This window comes from Equus caballus, chromosome 19 (assembly GCF_041296265.1).
Source record: "Equus caballus isolate H_3958 breed thoroughbred chromosome 19, TB-T2T, whole genome shotgun sequence".
In the NCBI taxonomy this organism is placed as follows: Eukaryota; Metazoa; Chordata; class Mammalia; order Perissodactyla; family Equidae; genus Equus; species Equus caballus.
This window is the reverse complement of record NC_091702.1, coordinates 19,726,340-19,742,131: the sequence shown is the minus strand read 5'-3', so window position 1 is coordinate 19,742,131 and position 15,792 is coordinate 19,726,340. Positions and strand designations below refer to the sequence as shown.

General features: G+C 38.4%; 1 protein-coding gene across 34 annotated transcripts in view; it reads left to right on the top strand.

The window, feature by feature from the left end:
- The window catches only part of MECOM (MDS1 and EVI1 complex locus), a 534,617-nt gene that overhangs the window by 495,601 nt on the left and 23,224 nt on the right, over positions 1 to 15,792 (top strand). For 16 of the 34 annotated variants that reach the window (XM_070242584.1, XM_005601789.4, XM_003363384.5 and 13 more), the window contains 4 exons: positions 1,118 to 1,265; positions 2,537 to 2,690; positions 7,045 to 8,401; positions 10,782 to 10,869. In XM_070242584.1, the coding sequence (XP_070098685.1) occupies positions 1,118 to 1,265; positions 2,537 to 2,690; positions 7,045 to 8,401; positions 10,782 to 10,869 (1,747 nt within the window). Of the gene's footprint in view, positions 1 to 1,117; positions 1,266 to 2,533; positions 2,691 to 7,044; positions 8,402 to 10,781; positions 10,870 to 15,792 lie in introns of all 34 variants that reach the window. The other 18 variants (XM_070242583.1, XM_005601788.4, XM_014732735.3 and 15 more) reach the window with 2 other exon arrangements.

Genomic DNA, 15,792 nt, shown 5'->3' with positions numbered 1-15,792 from the left:
TTTGCCATCTTTGGTCAGTGGGTGTTTCTTCAGGTTGGCGTTCTAATTCTTTGGACATGATCTATAACTTTCTTGCTTTTTTGCCATAATAAGATGTTTAAGGCCCATCTTGTGTATTTTGTGCTTCAAATTTGAAACCGGCTATTTCTCCAAGGAGCTCTGGTTACTTTATTTGAGAGTAGCATCCTACTGTGTTATATATGTGTATTTAATTATCAAAAATGTTGCAGACATCTTCTGAATATCACAATAGTCCATTATCTATAAGATTTGATTTTCCTTATGTTCGTACAGATTTCATATACAAATTTCAGAAAACAGAGGGAAACATTTGAAAGGAAGAACATTCTAAGCTTTAAAACATAGAGAAACTATGCTTGTGAGAAACTTCTAACCACGTCTTTCTTTTGAGGAGCTTTAATAGTCTGTCCAATTATACACTTTTATTTCCTCCTTAATTTGTAGGTTGTATATAGATAATATTTCTCTCTGTGTCTATATCTATTTCTGTTTCTACACACACATGTATCCATTCATCGGTCCATCTGCCCAACTTCCCATTCATCCATCCTAGGGTTATATTCAGAAGTTTCTTGTTAAGTAGTTAGCTTACAGCTTACTCTCCCATATTCTCATATAGTGATATAGATAGAAACAAAAGTACTTTTTTGAATCTAGAGGTTATACACATTAGATAGAATATCTACCTGCATGTTCTTGAGCATTTTCTTAACATTTTCTGTTTGAGTGTTTGTGTTTGAATAAGTGTGTATTACCAATACATGTTGCTGTTAGAATTGTGTAGTGAACCCAGGACTGGACAAATAGCTAGTTGTTTCTCATGCCCCTAAAGTGGCAAATAATCTCTGCTAGCTGTATCAGCTTTATCTTCTAACAACAGGGGCACTTCCCTGTACGAGTGAGAGACACAGTCTAGGAAATGTAAAATGTACTCTGGTCTGTCGCAAGCCTATTTCTTCTCTTTCCTCCTTCTCACCTCAACTCTTTTTCCTTCTTATTTCTCTAATTGCCAGTTGGATTAGTGATAAAATGACGCTCTGTTTATGAATGTGTTCTTTGTCACCTTGTCTTATTAAATCAATTGTTCTCTTAACAGCCTAGAGAAACACATGTTGTCACATACTGAAGAGAGGGAGTACAAGTGCGATCAGTGTCCCAAGGCCTTTAACTGGAAGTCCAATTTAATTCGCCACCAGATGTCACATGACAGTGGAAAGCACTATGAATGTGAAAACTGTGCCAAGGTACAGTGAATTTGTAGACTACTTGGCCTCTCTCTGTCATCCTGCTCTCTCTTAATCCATCACTTGCTACGATATATAAAAACAAGCCTTGAGAGGGGAAACTATAAATATCTTGAGAAAAGTAGACTGAGTGTTGTATGCTAACAGGCATTAGTACAGTGTATAAAAACACTTAGTGGGTATCCTTTTATTTTTGTAAGGGAGGAAGTGAGGCTTAATGGTGAGATCCAGAACTAGGTGTCAGACATCCTTGGTAAATTCCTGGTTCCGCTACTGGCTTGCCAGCATGGGGTTGTTTTATGGCCTTATGGAGAATGAAAATTTTATCCAATGCACATTACTGATTTCTTTTAATAGCGATTTGTGAGGAAGTCACATAAAGTTTCTGAATGCCTATTCAGAAAGAATGGGAGACTTCTACGTTTGCAGATTTTTCCACCCAAGTCCCCATCATAAATCATGACTTGGTTCTAATTAAGTGTAGTGTCTTAGTGGCCAGTGTGCCTTAGTGGCCAGTGAAAATACTCCAGCTTAACCATTACTGTGAACCACGGGAACGGTAATTCTCAACATTTAATTTTCATGTTTCTCAATTAACTGAAAGATGTCCTGGTGTCATGAAAGATAATTTCCATTTCCAAAAACTTTCTACTGTGTTTGAATATTTTATCTTGTGCCAATGGAAACTGTGACATTTGAAATTATCTTTAGAGATGTTTTGCTCCAAGATGTGTGCAGGTGGCTTTTTCTGTCTTTTTTTTTTTTTTTAGTACAATGTCTGAAAGAATGATTTTAGCTTAATGGTAACTTACTGAAACATGGTGTTAGAATTTAACCCCTAGGGGAACTCCTTGAATAGATTTGGGATACTTTAGTCAAAATGCCCCCAATTTTGTACATAGCGTGTCTTTGTTTAAAGGATAGAAATAGCACACCACTTTTAATAATGTTATGTCCAGCATTTTACGATTCAACTCCAGTCACTCTAAATGGGATCAGAGGCCTTGATTATGGTCTAATAATGCCATAAACTATTTTGTTCAACTGGTACCAATGGACACTTCATGCTAAGGATATAAGAGCTGAGTAGTTTGCAGTCCCTCCCCCAGAAGAGCTCACACTTTGGAAATATGACTTTCTTTTGGTCGTTGGGGAAAACAAATAAAGGAAAACAAAACAAATAAACACAATTCCTCTTGTGTCGCTCCTGGTCTTCTTTCTTGTGTCCTTGCATCAAGTTTCCTGATTAATCAGTACTCGTTTCCTAGCAGGTGTTCACGGACCCTAGCAACCTCCAGCGGCACATTCGCTCTCAGCACGTTGGTGCCCGGGCCCACGCTTGCCCGGAGTGTGGCAAAACGTTTGCCACTTCGTCGGGCCTCAAACAGCACAAGCACATCCACAGCAGTGTGAAGCCCTTTATCTGTAAGTTTTTAACGCTCCAGCCCTCCTTCCTGCAACTGTCTCTCGTCCAAAAGGCACCGTGATCAGGAGAGGGTCCAGGCGTGGCCGTTAGGGGGGCCTCCGCATTAGCTATTTATGATCCAATCCAGTGGGGCTATTTTCTATTACAAGAAAAATCTTTTATAACCATATCCACGGTATTTTGTCTATAATCCCTGGAGTGTTTTCTTTTAGATGAAATCAATAACAGGTAGAGAAAAGAGGAATTGTTAAATAATGAAAGGGAAGCCTCCCCAGGTTGTAGGATTTAATAGAGACAAACAGATTTGTCTCACACTGGAAATGTTCATGGCTTTGTAAAACAGCAAATAGCAGATACCACTAAACAAGATGAAGTGATAAAAACCTGTTCTGGATCAGAAAGAGCTGGAAGAACCCCACCTGGCAAGTAGGCTGGTGACTCTGTGTGTACGTGTGTGAGAGTATGTGTGGGGAGAGAGAGGGGAATTAAATGCCCTTTAATCTCTCCGTTGTTGCAGATCACAGGCTGCAGATAGGCAGTTCTCAGTTACTTGAAAAGCAGAACATTTTCACTTTGATGCTGGACATGCTGCTTCTATAACCCACTGCACTAAAGCAAATTTACAGGCCGTGTGTTTTGAGGAGACGTCCAAGCTGACCACCTACTTAGAATGTCCCCGTACAGAGCACTTTAGTAACACACTTCAAATAAAGTACAACTCAGCCCTCATTTGCTGCTGCTTCTGTCCTCCCACCCCTGTTCTCTGTGTTGTGCTGAATATTTCCTAAGGAAAATCAGTTATTCTCAGTGCATCTGGGCAACAGCTCTGGGCTTCTTTTGATCCATTGCTCCGCTGGGCATATAAACACAGTGACTCATTGAGTTGTGCTGCAAACTTCAGGACTGATCTTGGATCCAGATAAGCATAGGACTGGTTGAACCATACTCAGTAGTTGGCAGAACTTCTGACTTGGGAAGCCTTACAAAACAGTTTTTCTGACAGATACTCGATGGTTTGTAGTAGGTATTTGAGACACTACTACAGGACCTGATGGAAAACCTTGATTTTCAGTGCCAACATGGAGATGCCAGAGGCTGACCCTCCTCCGTTTTGCCTTGACATAGCCCTCTTTTGTGCTTCCAGGCACCAAGAGAGCTTTTCTTTCCCTTTCCAACTTACACTAGAGCCCTGTTTTGCTCAGATGTTCTTCAGTTCCATGGGTGGAGTGAAGAGGACCAGCCAATAAACAAAAGGGTGCCCTAGGCTCCCTTGGGGAGGCTCTTTTGAAAGTCACGGGAAATAAAGGATACAATAGAATTTTAGACTTCTTGTCTCAAAAAGACATTCCTGTCTCTAAGGTCGTAATGCCCTAAAAATGTGCTTGCAAGTGCTACAGTCATAAATAATTCATCTATTTCTGATTTCTCAGAAATAAGTTTGGATAAATTTATTATCTTTTGGTGGAAAAAAGAGTGGAATAGACCACAAATAATTATGATCACCCATTTAATGCTTTCTCTATTATTTAAAATAAAAGTCATTAAGTATAGATTCCTATCATCTAAGGTTCTGGGATCTGGAATTTTAATTATGTTGAAGTCGCGCGTTTCACTCTAAAGCACTATAGGGTGTCCCTTTTCAGTCAGATCGTGCAAACTATTTCCTATGAATGTATTTGCAGTAATTATTGGTAAATTTAAATAGCAGATGGCTTTCTTCAAATATAAAATCTGACAGAGAACTATGGGGTAATTATGAATAATAACCGTGTAATTTCAGAACAAAAGAGGAGTTAGTGTGGAGACTTTGGAGTGAAGGAGGTTCACCTAGAGTTGATATCTGTTTCTCACCAGAAGGCCACACACCACGATTTACCCCCACTGGTGTGTTTATGGCAACTGTCTCTTGTTACAGTGTACCGCCAGGCTTGAGCCCAGAGCCACCAGCGCTAAGGTAATTACTCACTGCCTTTACAGAAACCTCCAGCCTTTCCAAATAGAAACCACATGCTCTAATAGGCTGAATATATTCAAAATACCTCTTAATTTGTTTAATAAGTAGAAAAATGCAACGCTAACTGCTGGCTAATTTCTTATTACTGAGAAAATTACAGTAGAGTATAGACTTCAACTTCAATTGAGCTATTTACCTGGAGGCCTGGTGGTTTGCAGTGGGCCAGGCCTGGCCTTCAAGTGAGAAAAACAAAGCCTCTGCCCCAGGAAAAATCCAGATTCTATGTTCTTGAGACACGACACAGATGCTGTTCATCCATGTAACAGGGTGCAACCGGGAGAGTCAAATGTACCTTCTGTTACTCCAAAATAGAGAAACTCCTGACTTTCGTAAATCCATCCGCCATAAGAACGAAGCATATAGAGCAACATGTCTTTGCCAAAGTTTGCAAACCCTTTAAAACTTGCACCTTAGTTGAATACTCATCAAGACATTTTCTCGACGCCTTGTCATGTCCAGAGGAGAGGTGTCGCTTTCTCAATGTGTGCAGTTTTTAATTCCAACATTTTATTTACTATTTCTTGTTATTGCTCATGGCTGAATTAATATAATTAGTGAAAGTCTCATGTTTCTACCCTCTACATCGTATTGTTTTAATTAGTGTATCAAAGAACCTAAATAGTGTGTCTATTTATTTTATATGGTTAACTATTATATACTTTTAAAGCACACTCTGGTCAATATATTCCAGTAGAATAATTTGAAAAGAAATCACTCACATCTTCTCTTCCTGTTAACACACGTTACAGCCTCTATAAGGTTATGAATCATCCCACAGTTGAAAGCTCCTTTAATATTACTAAGCACACTGATATACGTAGCAATGCATTTTAATCGTTAGTAGTAAAAGAAATAGACTTGGAATCACTTAGTACTTCCTGTTTGGTGGTGTGTGGGATAATCCACGTTCTGGGTGAGTTTTGTCGGACTGAAGGTCTATAAAATTTCCTTTCAATAATTTTTTTTAAATTATTACTGCTTTGACTTAGGAGCTCAACCATTCTCTGCTTAAAGGCAGTCATCACATGAAAGCAATAAATGTTGCATTTTGTCTTCAAGTTAATTTCTTATATGGATTTCTTTTAACAATCACCAACAAGGCGTATCATGTTTCTGCATGTATTAGATGGGCACAGAAGCCTTAAAGTAAGCTCACACCTAAAGTGGACTCATCTTTACTAAAGTAAAATAAAAAATGTGATGCTTAGGAAATGGATGCCATGATCCTGCTGGACTGTGAAGTGAGTGGGACTCTTATCCAGCAAAGGAGTTCTTAAGGGTTAAGAAATTTGGTCTTAAAATATGTTTAGATCTGTTCGCACGTATGTGAGGAGGAGGATGTTCTACTTTTTTGACAAATTCTCAGTGAAGAGGGTTATCGCCCAGCCGCACCCACTGCTGTGTTCTTTCTGGATTAGAGCATTCAAAGCACGCTCCCCTGCTTACCACAGTTGGCTATACCACACAGAAGTCAAGCCCCCAGATAACCGCGAAGATATGACAACGAGTGGACATGTTTCCCAAGGACGGGAGTTTCATAAATGCAGGAAGGTTAGCACAACCACTGGTGTGAGGGGAAGTCAGAGGACGTGATCATAGTTCATGGGAACCAGCAATGCAGGATGGGCTACATTCAATTTAGTTTCCTTTGCAGGCTTAAAATAGCGCCATTGTAAATTATGTCAGTCTTTCTCAAATCATGAAAATGATTGTTAAAAATGCCTCAGAATACACAATGTGCATTGTTGTGTGGCTTTGATGTGTGAATGATGAGAGCATATGATATAATACAAATTAAATAATGGTAGAACAGTCACAGGCTTTTTCCCCAAGGGGAGGGGGAATAAAGGTGAAGTTTCTGGTTGAAGGAAACGCTGTTTTATTTTGTTTTGGTGCCTACAGTATAGAATTCTTTAAATAGTCTAAAATTTTAAAGGGGTTCCTGTTATGTCTCATGTTTAGTACATCTTACGACTTTAATTTTCAAGATTCTGTTAAAGTAGTAATTGGGTGGGAAATCAACGCGTGATGGAATTTGACTTTCTTATAAATATTTAAATACAAAATATGATGCAAAGTATGATGCAGTGGGTATGACGAAGTATTTATATATATATATATGAAATATTTGTGCTGCTTCAAGACATTTGTCAGGTTGGATGCCTTGCTTTGGAATCTAGAGAAATGGGGTTTTCTGTGTTCGGAGCACTCAGATTGGTGCCTCCAACAGCTTTTCCTGGCTTCCTAATTGAAATTTTGAGTAAACCAATTGTGATACTTGCTAAATTCAGAAGCAATTGCCATAAAGCCTGAGATTCTTTTTTGTTGTTTGCACACAGGTGAGGTCTGCCATAAATCCTATACTCAGTTTTCAAACCTTTGTCGTCATAAGCGCATGCATGCTGATTGCAGAACCCAAATCAAGTGCAAAGACTGTGGACAAATGTTCAGCACTACGTCTTCCTTAAATAAACACAGGAGGTTTTGTGAGGGCAAGAACCATTTTGCGGCAGGTGGATTTTTTGGCCAAGGCATTTCACTTCCTGGAACCCCAGCTATGGATAAAACGTCCATGGTTAATATGAGTCATGCCAACCCGGGCCTTGCTGACTATTTTGGCGCCAATAGGCATCCTGCTGGTCTTACCTTTCCAACAGCTCCTGGATTTTCTTTTAGCTTCCCTGGTCTGTTTCCTTCCGGCTTGTACCACAGGCCTCCTTTGATACCTGCTAGTTCTCCTGTTAAAGGACTATCAAGTACTGAACAGACAAACAAAAGTCAAAGTCCCCTCATGACACATCCTCAGATACTGCCAGCTACACAGGATATTTTGAAGGCACTATCTAAACACCCACCTGTAGGGGACAATAAGCCAGTGGAGCTCCAGCCCGAGAGGTCCTCTGAAGAGAGGCCCCTTGAGAAAATCAGTGACCAGTCAGAGAGTAGTGACCTTGATGATGTCAGTACGCCAAGTGGCAGTGACCTGGAGACAACCTCGGGCTCTGATCTGGAAAGTGACATTGAAAGTGATAAAGAGAAATTTAAAGAAAATGGTAAAATGTTCAAAGACAAAGTAAGCCCTCTTCAGAATCTGGCTTCAATACATAATAAGAAAGAATACAGCAATCATTCCATTTTCTCACCATCTTTAGAGGAGCAAACCGCGGTGTCAGGAGCTGTGAATGATTCTATAAAGGCTATTGCTTCTATTGCTGAAAAATACTTTGGTTCAACAGGACTGGTGGGGCTGCAAGACAAAAAAGTTGGAGCTTTACCTTACCCTTCCATGTTTCCCCTCCCGTTTTTTCCAGCATTCTCTCAATCAATGTACCCATTTCCTGATAGAGACTTGAGAGCGTTACCTTTGAAAATGGAACCCCAATCACCAAGTGAAGTAAAGAAACTGCAGAAGGGAAGCTCTGAGTCTCCCTTTGATCTCACCACTAAGCGAAAGGACGAGAAGCCCTTGACTCCAGTACCCTCCAAGGCTCCAGTGACGCCTGTCACAAGCCAAGACCAGCCCCTGGATCTAAGTATGGGCAGTAGGAGTAGAGCCAGTGGAACAAAGCTGACTGAGCCTCGAAAAAACCACGTGTTTGGGGAAAAGAAAGGAAGCAATGTTGAACCAAGACTCGCGTCAGATGGTTCCTTGCAGCATGCTAGACCCACTCCTTTCTTTATGGACCCTATTTACAGGTAAGGGTGGACGGGAGATGATGAAATGTGGACGTGTTTATGAAAGGTGGTTTTTACATGGTAAAGTTATGGCTTTTAACAAACCTTTTTTATTATTATTATAAAGCAGAGAGTAAAATTGTTTGATCTAGTGAATTCATTTTGTATTCAGAAAGTCGACTCATTAGGTTTGGACTTATTTTTGGATGTCTCTGAATTTGGGGTTTTGGAATAGGCCCACAGAGTTCTTTCCCTTGACAATAAATTTATTTTTAAACACATTTTTTTTTAAGTGGAAAATATGGGAAAGCCATATTTAAAGCAAGTTGTCAAGTGGCGGAAGAATGAGGCTCCTGAAGGATTAATGCAAAAATGTGTGGGTGCTTAAATGGGTCAGGTTATTTGGAATGAGATGGGACATATAACAGCAAGAGTTTACTCTTTGTTAACCTACAAGCTTTTCCTTAATAAGTACTGGTCATATTCTGTTTCTAAATAAATTTCTTAGGGGCCACAGACAAATGCAATATTAATCACAAAAATGTTTTGTATATAATGTGAGTGATGGGTTTAAAAAACATGTCTCTGTTTAATGCTTTCATTATCCAGTTTCCTTTGATGCATCCAAAAATCCTTTGGCGGAAACATATATGCTTAATAAAAAGCCTCCTGGCTGTCTTCATTCAGGATGATTTAGTTTTTTAATACTAGTTTTCTTTAAAAGATATGAATAACCATAGTTATGCTTGGAATGTATTTTAAATATTGCCAAGCATTTTCACATTTACTTTCTTTTACTTTCTTTTTCAAATCTTGAACCTTGTCAAGAATTAATGGAATATGTACATAAATTTTTATTGGACTTATTTAAGATGGGAGTATTTGCCTATTTTTGCCTGATTCTCTTTCATAAAGAGAAATTTTGTGTTGTTCTTTCATTCAACAGCATTTATTGAGTTCTTATTACTTCATAGGTGCTAGAGTGCAGATTCTTTTCACTGAAAACTCTTTTTCTACCTATGCTGTCTGCAATACATTAACCAAGAAACGTTGCCGGTATTTGAATGGCTGCCTCCATTAGAACGTGACAAGAAGAATAAAAAAGTCAATATAAAAATATCTCAGAACCATCAATATTATGTTTCTTCACTTGTTTTTCACATCTTATATTTTAATTCCTGGGGCAGTTCCATTACTAGAGAAGGAAAAAGAAGGGAAAACAGATGTTCCGTATTTTGTGTGTTACACATTGCCAGTAAGATTGATCAGTCCTTTGTGAAGATGATTTCTCCCTTTCTTCCTCGGGTCCTGTCAATGGCGGTGGGCTTCCAATTCCTCCACATACCCGCTATACTCTTCTCCATCACTTCCTACCCTTTCTCTTGCTGACTCTAATCTCTCTCTCCTCACTGGTGTTTCAGTCTCAGTTTAGGCCCTAGGCTTTTCAATTTACCAAACTCCTGAAAGACCTAAATCTCGGTTTTAGAGTGTGACCTTGGTTGAGATCTCAGCTTTCCCATGTCTTAAATGTTTTTTAAATCTATAAAACGGGTATAAGAACACCTATTTCAGTAAGTGCAATAATGTATGCAAAACATACCATATATAAAATTTCAATAAGTGGTAGCTGTGTTTATTCATTTTGATCCTACTTTAAAAGTGTACTTATTCAACAGTTTTTAAAGCAAAATTGCCAACAGTTGGTAAAAGAAATTACTTCAGTCCATGTTGTCATTTCCTGTATGCTTAATAGAAAATAGAATGACAAACATTTCTAAAGCAGAAGAGATATGTAGATAAGTTTTATCTGTCTCTCGTTATCTTCACAAAGTTCCTCCTTCTCTTCCCACCTGCCCCCCCTTTAATCTGCCCTGGTTATCAGCAGTGGCATCCAAAAGAAGATGCCTGTACCTCAAAGAGCGGCTAGCAGAGTGCGTGGTATGCTTAGAAACTCTCCTACTGTCCTTGGAAAATATGGAAGAAATATAATGAATATTTGGGGAAGCACCTTCTTGGTAGAAAATGACTTTAATTTTCAAAATGAACCCTCTCCTCATGATTTCAAAATCACCAGGCATTCTTGCCTACACCTGAAATGGAAAGATACAAATTTGTGACCAATGCCTCTGATTACATGGCTCTTCATTTTTTATATTTCCTCATTATTGTTACTAGTCGTTCAATAGGATTTTTCCATTATAAATAGGCCCTTCTTTCTTTGAGTGCCTAGAAGGGCCATTAGTATTCCTCAAGAACTGAACAGATGTCTTTCTATCTTTATTAGTGTGCTTCCCAGAAGCCTGCCGTTTGCTTTATTGTTTGCTGTTTTAAATGTCAGTGATTATGCAGTGATTGATATATGAGACTGATTCATCTCCAAAATCGAATTTTAACCTTTCAGAGTAGAGAAAAGAAAACTAACTGACCCACTTGAAGCTTTAAAAGAGAAATACTTGAGACCTTCTCCAGGATTCTTATTTCACCCACAAGTAAGTAATTTGAATTTGAAACTTCGAGCTTGTAAACTAACTTGTTGATCCTGAAAAGCAGGTGCAATGAAATGAAAGAAATCTTGAGAACATTAGGATTTCCTCTGACGCTGGTGTGGAAGAACACAGGAAATTCTAACAGAATTAAAACCCAAACTCTTTAAAGAAAACGTAATTAATATAGTTGTAAAAATAACATGGTCGTGGTGTTAAATTATTGTCTGCTGTTAACTACTTATTGAGCCAAAGTGCATTTTAGAGGGAGAAAAATTCAGCTTAGAAAATAAATACTGAAGTTGTCTTTTGTGTTTAAAAATTACTGCAAGTAAGAAACGGATCATACTGTGACTCGTCTCAAACTCATGAAGGTCGTTTGTGTTCTTTTAGTGCTTAGATAAAAACAGGAAATGAGTCTACCTGACAAGTTGTTACCATAGAGGGTGAAGGAATTTATCTAGAGACCACTGGGCATTCCAGCAAAGTTCTGTAATTGCACAAGAATTCGCCACAATACACAGAGCTATTTGCTGAATGGACTGACTTGTGTCCATTTATCAAAATATATACAGTTTCTCATTGCAAAGAAAATACAAAGCAGTGTTATCTATTCCGTTCATCTCTATGTCCCTACATATTTGGTCTTTTTTTTAAAACTGATTTACCTATCAATCAACATGTGGAGAATTATATTGAAAAAACAAATATATAAACATCTTGAACCTGCTTTCTCAATTTATAGTTTAGTTTTTATTTTTACTTTTGGAAGGATAGAAACTCTGGTCTTTGTAGATAGTAAGCAAAATTTTTATGAAAATGCTTGAAAACAGACTAAACGAATTTGCTCTGTTCTAATATATTCAAACTAAAAATGTGCTCCTCTAGTAAAATTGGTGGGATTTTATGTAAGCAGCCTTAGAGGAAGTTGTGAGCCAACTAAATGGAATCATCTTGGGATATGACTCTTCCCCCCAACCCTCTCTGTTACCATTCTTCACTTTTTCAAGTACCTTCTCTAAGTCCTGAACAACACAGTATGAGAACTGAAATACCATCTTCTGGGATAGCTGGAGAAATCTCATTGCTCCAATCATTCTATTTCAAACTGAGAGAATATATGATTTAGTATTAAAAAGGTTAGAAATATTCCAGTTAGTATTCCTTTTATATAGGAAGGCTATGGAATGATTTCATTTCCATCATTACTTTCTGGAAAAGAAGCAATTTCTAAAATAGTGCATGTTTATCAGGCATTTACATTTTATATTTAAGCTGATCTAAATTGCATTTGTAGGTCTCATGGACTAATAAACCTGGACATGATATGCATTTTGTGTCAGATATTGCACAAAAAGTGTCTCTCTCTTGATAACTTCCTTTCTAGTTATAAGTAAATGTTGATAAGGATATAACAGTTAGATACATTTAATTACAAAGTCAAATTGTTTTTGGATTCTAATTATCTTTAAAAGTTAGTAATTAATCACTTCAAAATTAAGTGCTGTGGGTACATGGTACAATGGAGAAAAAAAGACTGGGATTCAGCGTCTTTGAACAACTCAGTCTACCTGGCTCTTAATTTCCTTATCTGTAAGATGAGGGAGGTAGTTGGGTGTAAGGTCCTTATCCTCTCTAAATTCGAAGATTTCTAATTAGCCAAGGTAAATTTACTGGTTCATATGATGGGCAGCTTTGTCTGCCAATAACTCCACATGTACGTGTAGCTGTTATAAAAATAGTATGTTCATATTTTTAACCAAATAATATAAGAAAATATGCTATATTTTAATATCCCCAAAGTTAATGAAGGATCAGAATAGAGGCACGCGTCCAGTCCTTGGAGCACAGCAATCATCCCCCAGATCTTTGCAGACGTGCCTGTGGGAGCACAGTGGCTGAGAGTGTTTCCTTCCCACACCGGAATGTCACGTCTTGGAGTAAGGGACTGCCTACTGCTGCCTGTTGCTGTTAGAATAGGACCCAAGAGTGATAATCAGAACATTTAATGTGTGATATGTCATGAATGCTGACCAATAGAATGGATTCTGCCTTCTGGAGCAGGGTTCTGGAGCCCTGCACCAACTGTTAATGCTTTCCTTGCTGGATGGGGGTGGGAGGATCTGAGGGGTCTTCTGGGGGAAGGCCAGGGCTGCAGGGGTGCTTGGGCATTCAGGGTGCTTGGGGCAGAGGCTGTTCACCAAGAACGACAGGAATATTTCGTTAATGTTCTAACCATCCTGGCTGTCTTCGTGTGTAATGGCTGTGTATCACTGAGATGCAGATGGCATAGAGACAGTTGCTGGGGAGAAGCTTAACGTCACCCATTTTCATCAAGCCTTCAGACCAGTCTGTCCTTTCAGAAAATCTGCCTCAAATGGTCTGAAGTTTCAGCAGAGTTTTTTTTTTTTTTTTCCTAGTACTCTATCAATTTCATCCTAGCCTCGAGATCCACCTTCAAACAAACCAACAAAAACTGCCCAGGATTCGGGGCCAGAAATGACTGCTTTACTGCTGGCTTCATTACTTATTAGCAGAAGTGCTTAGGTTTGGGGCAGTGTGGTTTCTCTATCAGCGTAGTGAGCACACCCTTTCCAGCCTGACCAGGGTAGCTATAAGGATCAGCATTCATGCACGTAACACGTTTAGCATAATGCTTGGCATGTTGAAGGATGTAAATGAAGAAAAGCTGTTATTAGTAATTCATGCAAAAATATTCCATTTTGAATATAAAGGAATGTCAGTAAAATACCCTCCTGCCATCTCCTGAGCCAGTTTCTTTGGTGGGGCTATACCATGTATCTAGAAGTACTTGGAAAGATGCTTACTCTGTTCTTGGCACTGTGCCGATGGGTAGCAATGAGGATGGCAAAGAGCAAGAAGCCAAAATGGAAGCACTTGCCTCTGCCCCCAGGGCTTACTATGATTTCGTGGCTAAATAAGCGTTTGGACAAGACCATTCATTATTTCATTTTCTTTTTAAAGTACATTGGAACAGATCACGCGGTCCCTCTGGGGCGTTTGTATCTTTGTCTTCAGATTGAGAATAATGCCTACCTTATCTATTTCTCAGGGTTATGATAATAATAAAGAGGAGACCATATATTTTCTTTTTTCTTTTTTTTTTTTAAGGATTGGCACCTGGGCTAACAAATGTTGCCAATCTTTATTTTTTCTTCTGCTTTCTTTCTCAACAACCACCCCCCCCCCCCCCCCCCCCCCGGTACATAGTTGTATATCCTAGTTGCAGGTCCTTCTAGTTGTGGGATGTGGGACGCTGCCTCAACGTGGCCTGACGAGCGGTGCCATGTCTGCGCCCAGGATCCGAACCCTGGGCTGCTGCAGCAGAGCGCGCGAACTTAACTACTCGGCCACGGAGCCGGCCCCGAGAGACTATATATTTTCAATGCTTTAAGGAAGACATATAAATAGATAGGTAAATGCTTGGTAGTGATAGTCTCTGGGCGAGCTTGAGTTCGTAATTTCTCTATGTCTGTATTCTACCTGGCATGTCCCTTCCCCGTGCACAATTTCTAAGCAACGAAAGGTGAACAATATGTATTGCCTTTTGGAATCATAATATATGCTTTCAAAACTCTTGTCAAAATTACCTAGAAGATATGAAAACACATGCATCAAAATGAAAAGCTAAATGCTTGTTTTTATCATTCTCAGGGTCTAATTTCCTCTGTTAGTTCAGTTCTTAAAGAAGTATGTTTGCTCTATCAGCCACTAGAGGACTGTTTGCCCTTCTATTTTTTCTCTTACAAATAACTTAGTTCAACAAGAGGGAGAAATAAGAACTGTAGAGGTTCTCCCTGGCTACGTGGTTGAAAATTATATGTGGAGTCTTAGTTTAGATGATAATTTTGAAAAGGAGATAGCCGCAAATAGACGAGGTGGAGAGAATGGTGTTACTGTGTGACCTCCAGAATCTCCATTTCATTGATTTCTATTTTGGTTACTTTGTATTCACATTGATGCCTTGCAAGCCCGTTGAAATCATTTGGCAATAAGGCTATTGTAAAACTGGCTATTATTCCTTGGTTTGATTCTCCTATGCTTTTAATATTATTTTTGGTGATTTACGCATTTTATTATCAGATATTTGGGTTTGTGTACATTTACAACAGTGGCTGTCTTATTTCTATTTCTGTCTGTTATTCATTCATTTTTATTTTTTTACTTTCAAAGTGTGTAACTATCCTATTACTGTGTCCCAAGGAACTGGGAAAAAGTCTTCTCTCAAGTTATCACGTATATAATGATATATCTACCTTTTGCCCTTCATCTTTTATTTTGCTTTCAACAAGTTTTTCTTATCATTAGATTTCTTCCGTGATAAACCTTTCATCCTTGAAAACTATGTATCTTTCTTATTAAAGATATAAAAACTTATAAAAGTGAGATATATTCCCTTTAACCAAGCAAAATGATGTTTTTAAGGATATAACATCGTATTTCCTGGAAGAGCTTTTAACTCATTAAAGTTTTCCCCAATGATTCTTGTCATAAATAACTAGACATTTGTAGTTCTTTTAATTAAAATCCTTAGGTGTTCTGACTACTGATGGTCTGAGTCCCAGCTAATAAAAGTTAAGCAGTGTATTTCCAAGTACATTACCTTCTTGTTACTCAATGATTCACATTTGAGTAAATATCTTATTTTCTTTGTTATTAACATTATAAAAATGCAAGAGACTAGATTTTTTTGGTAGGAAATTGCTTGATTTTTAGTTATTAAAGTAAAATTTAGGAATCTTCTTTTGCAGTGTGTAAGAACAAATGAAAAAGAAGTATCTACCTTGCAATTTAAGATTTGGTAGTAGGTAGTGTTTAGCTTTCTTGGGAAAAGACACCATTCTGGTTTATAACCTTGATTCTAAAATTTAATTTAGGTAAATGGAGGAAACTCCTCAGTGTTATAAA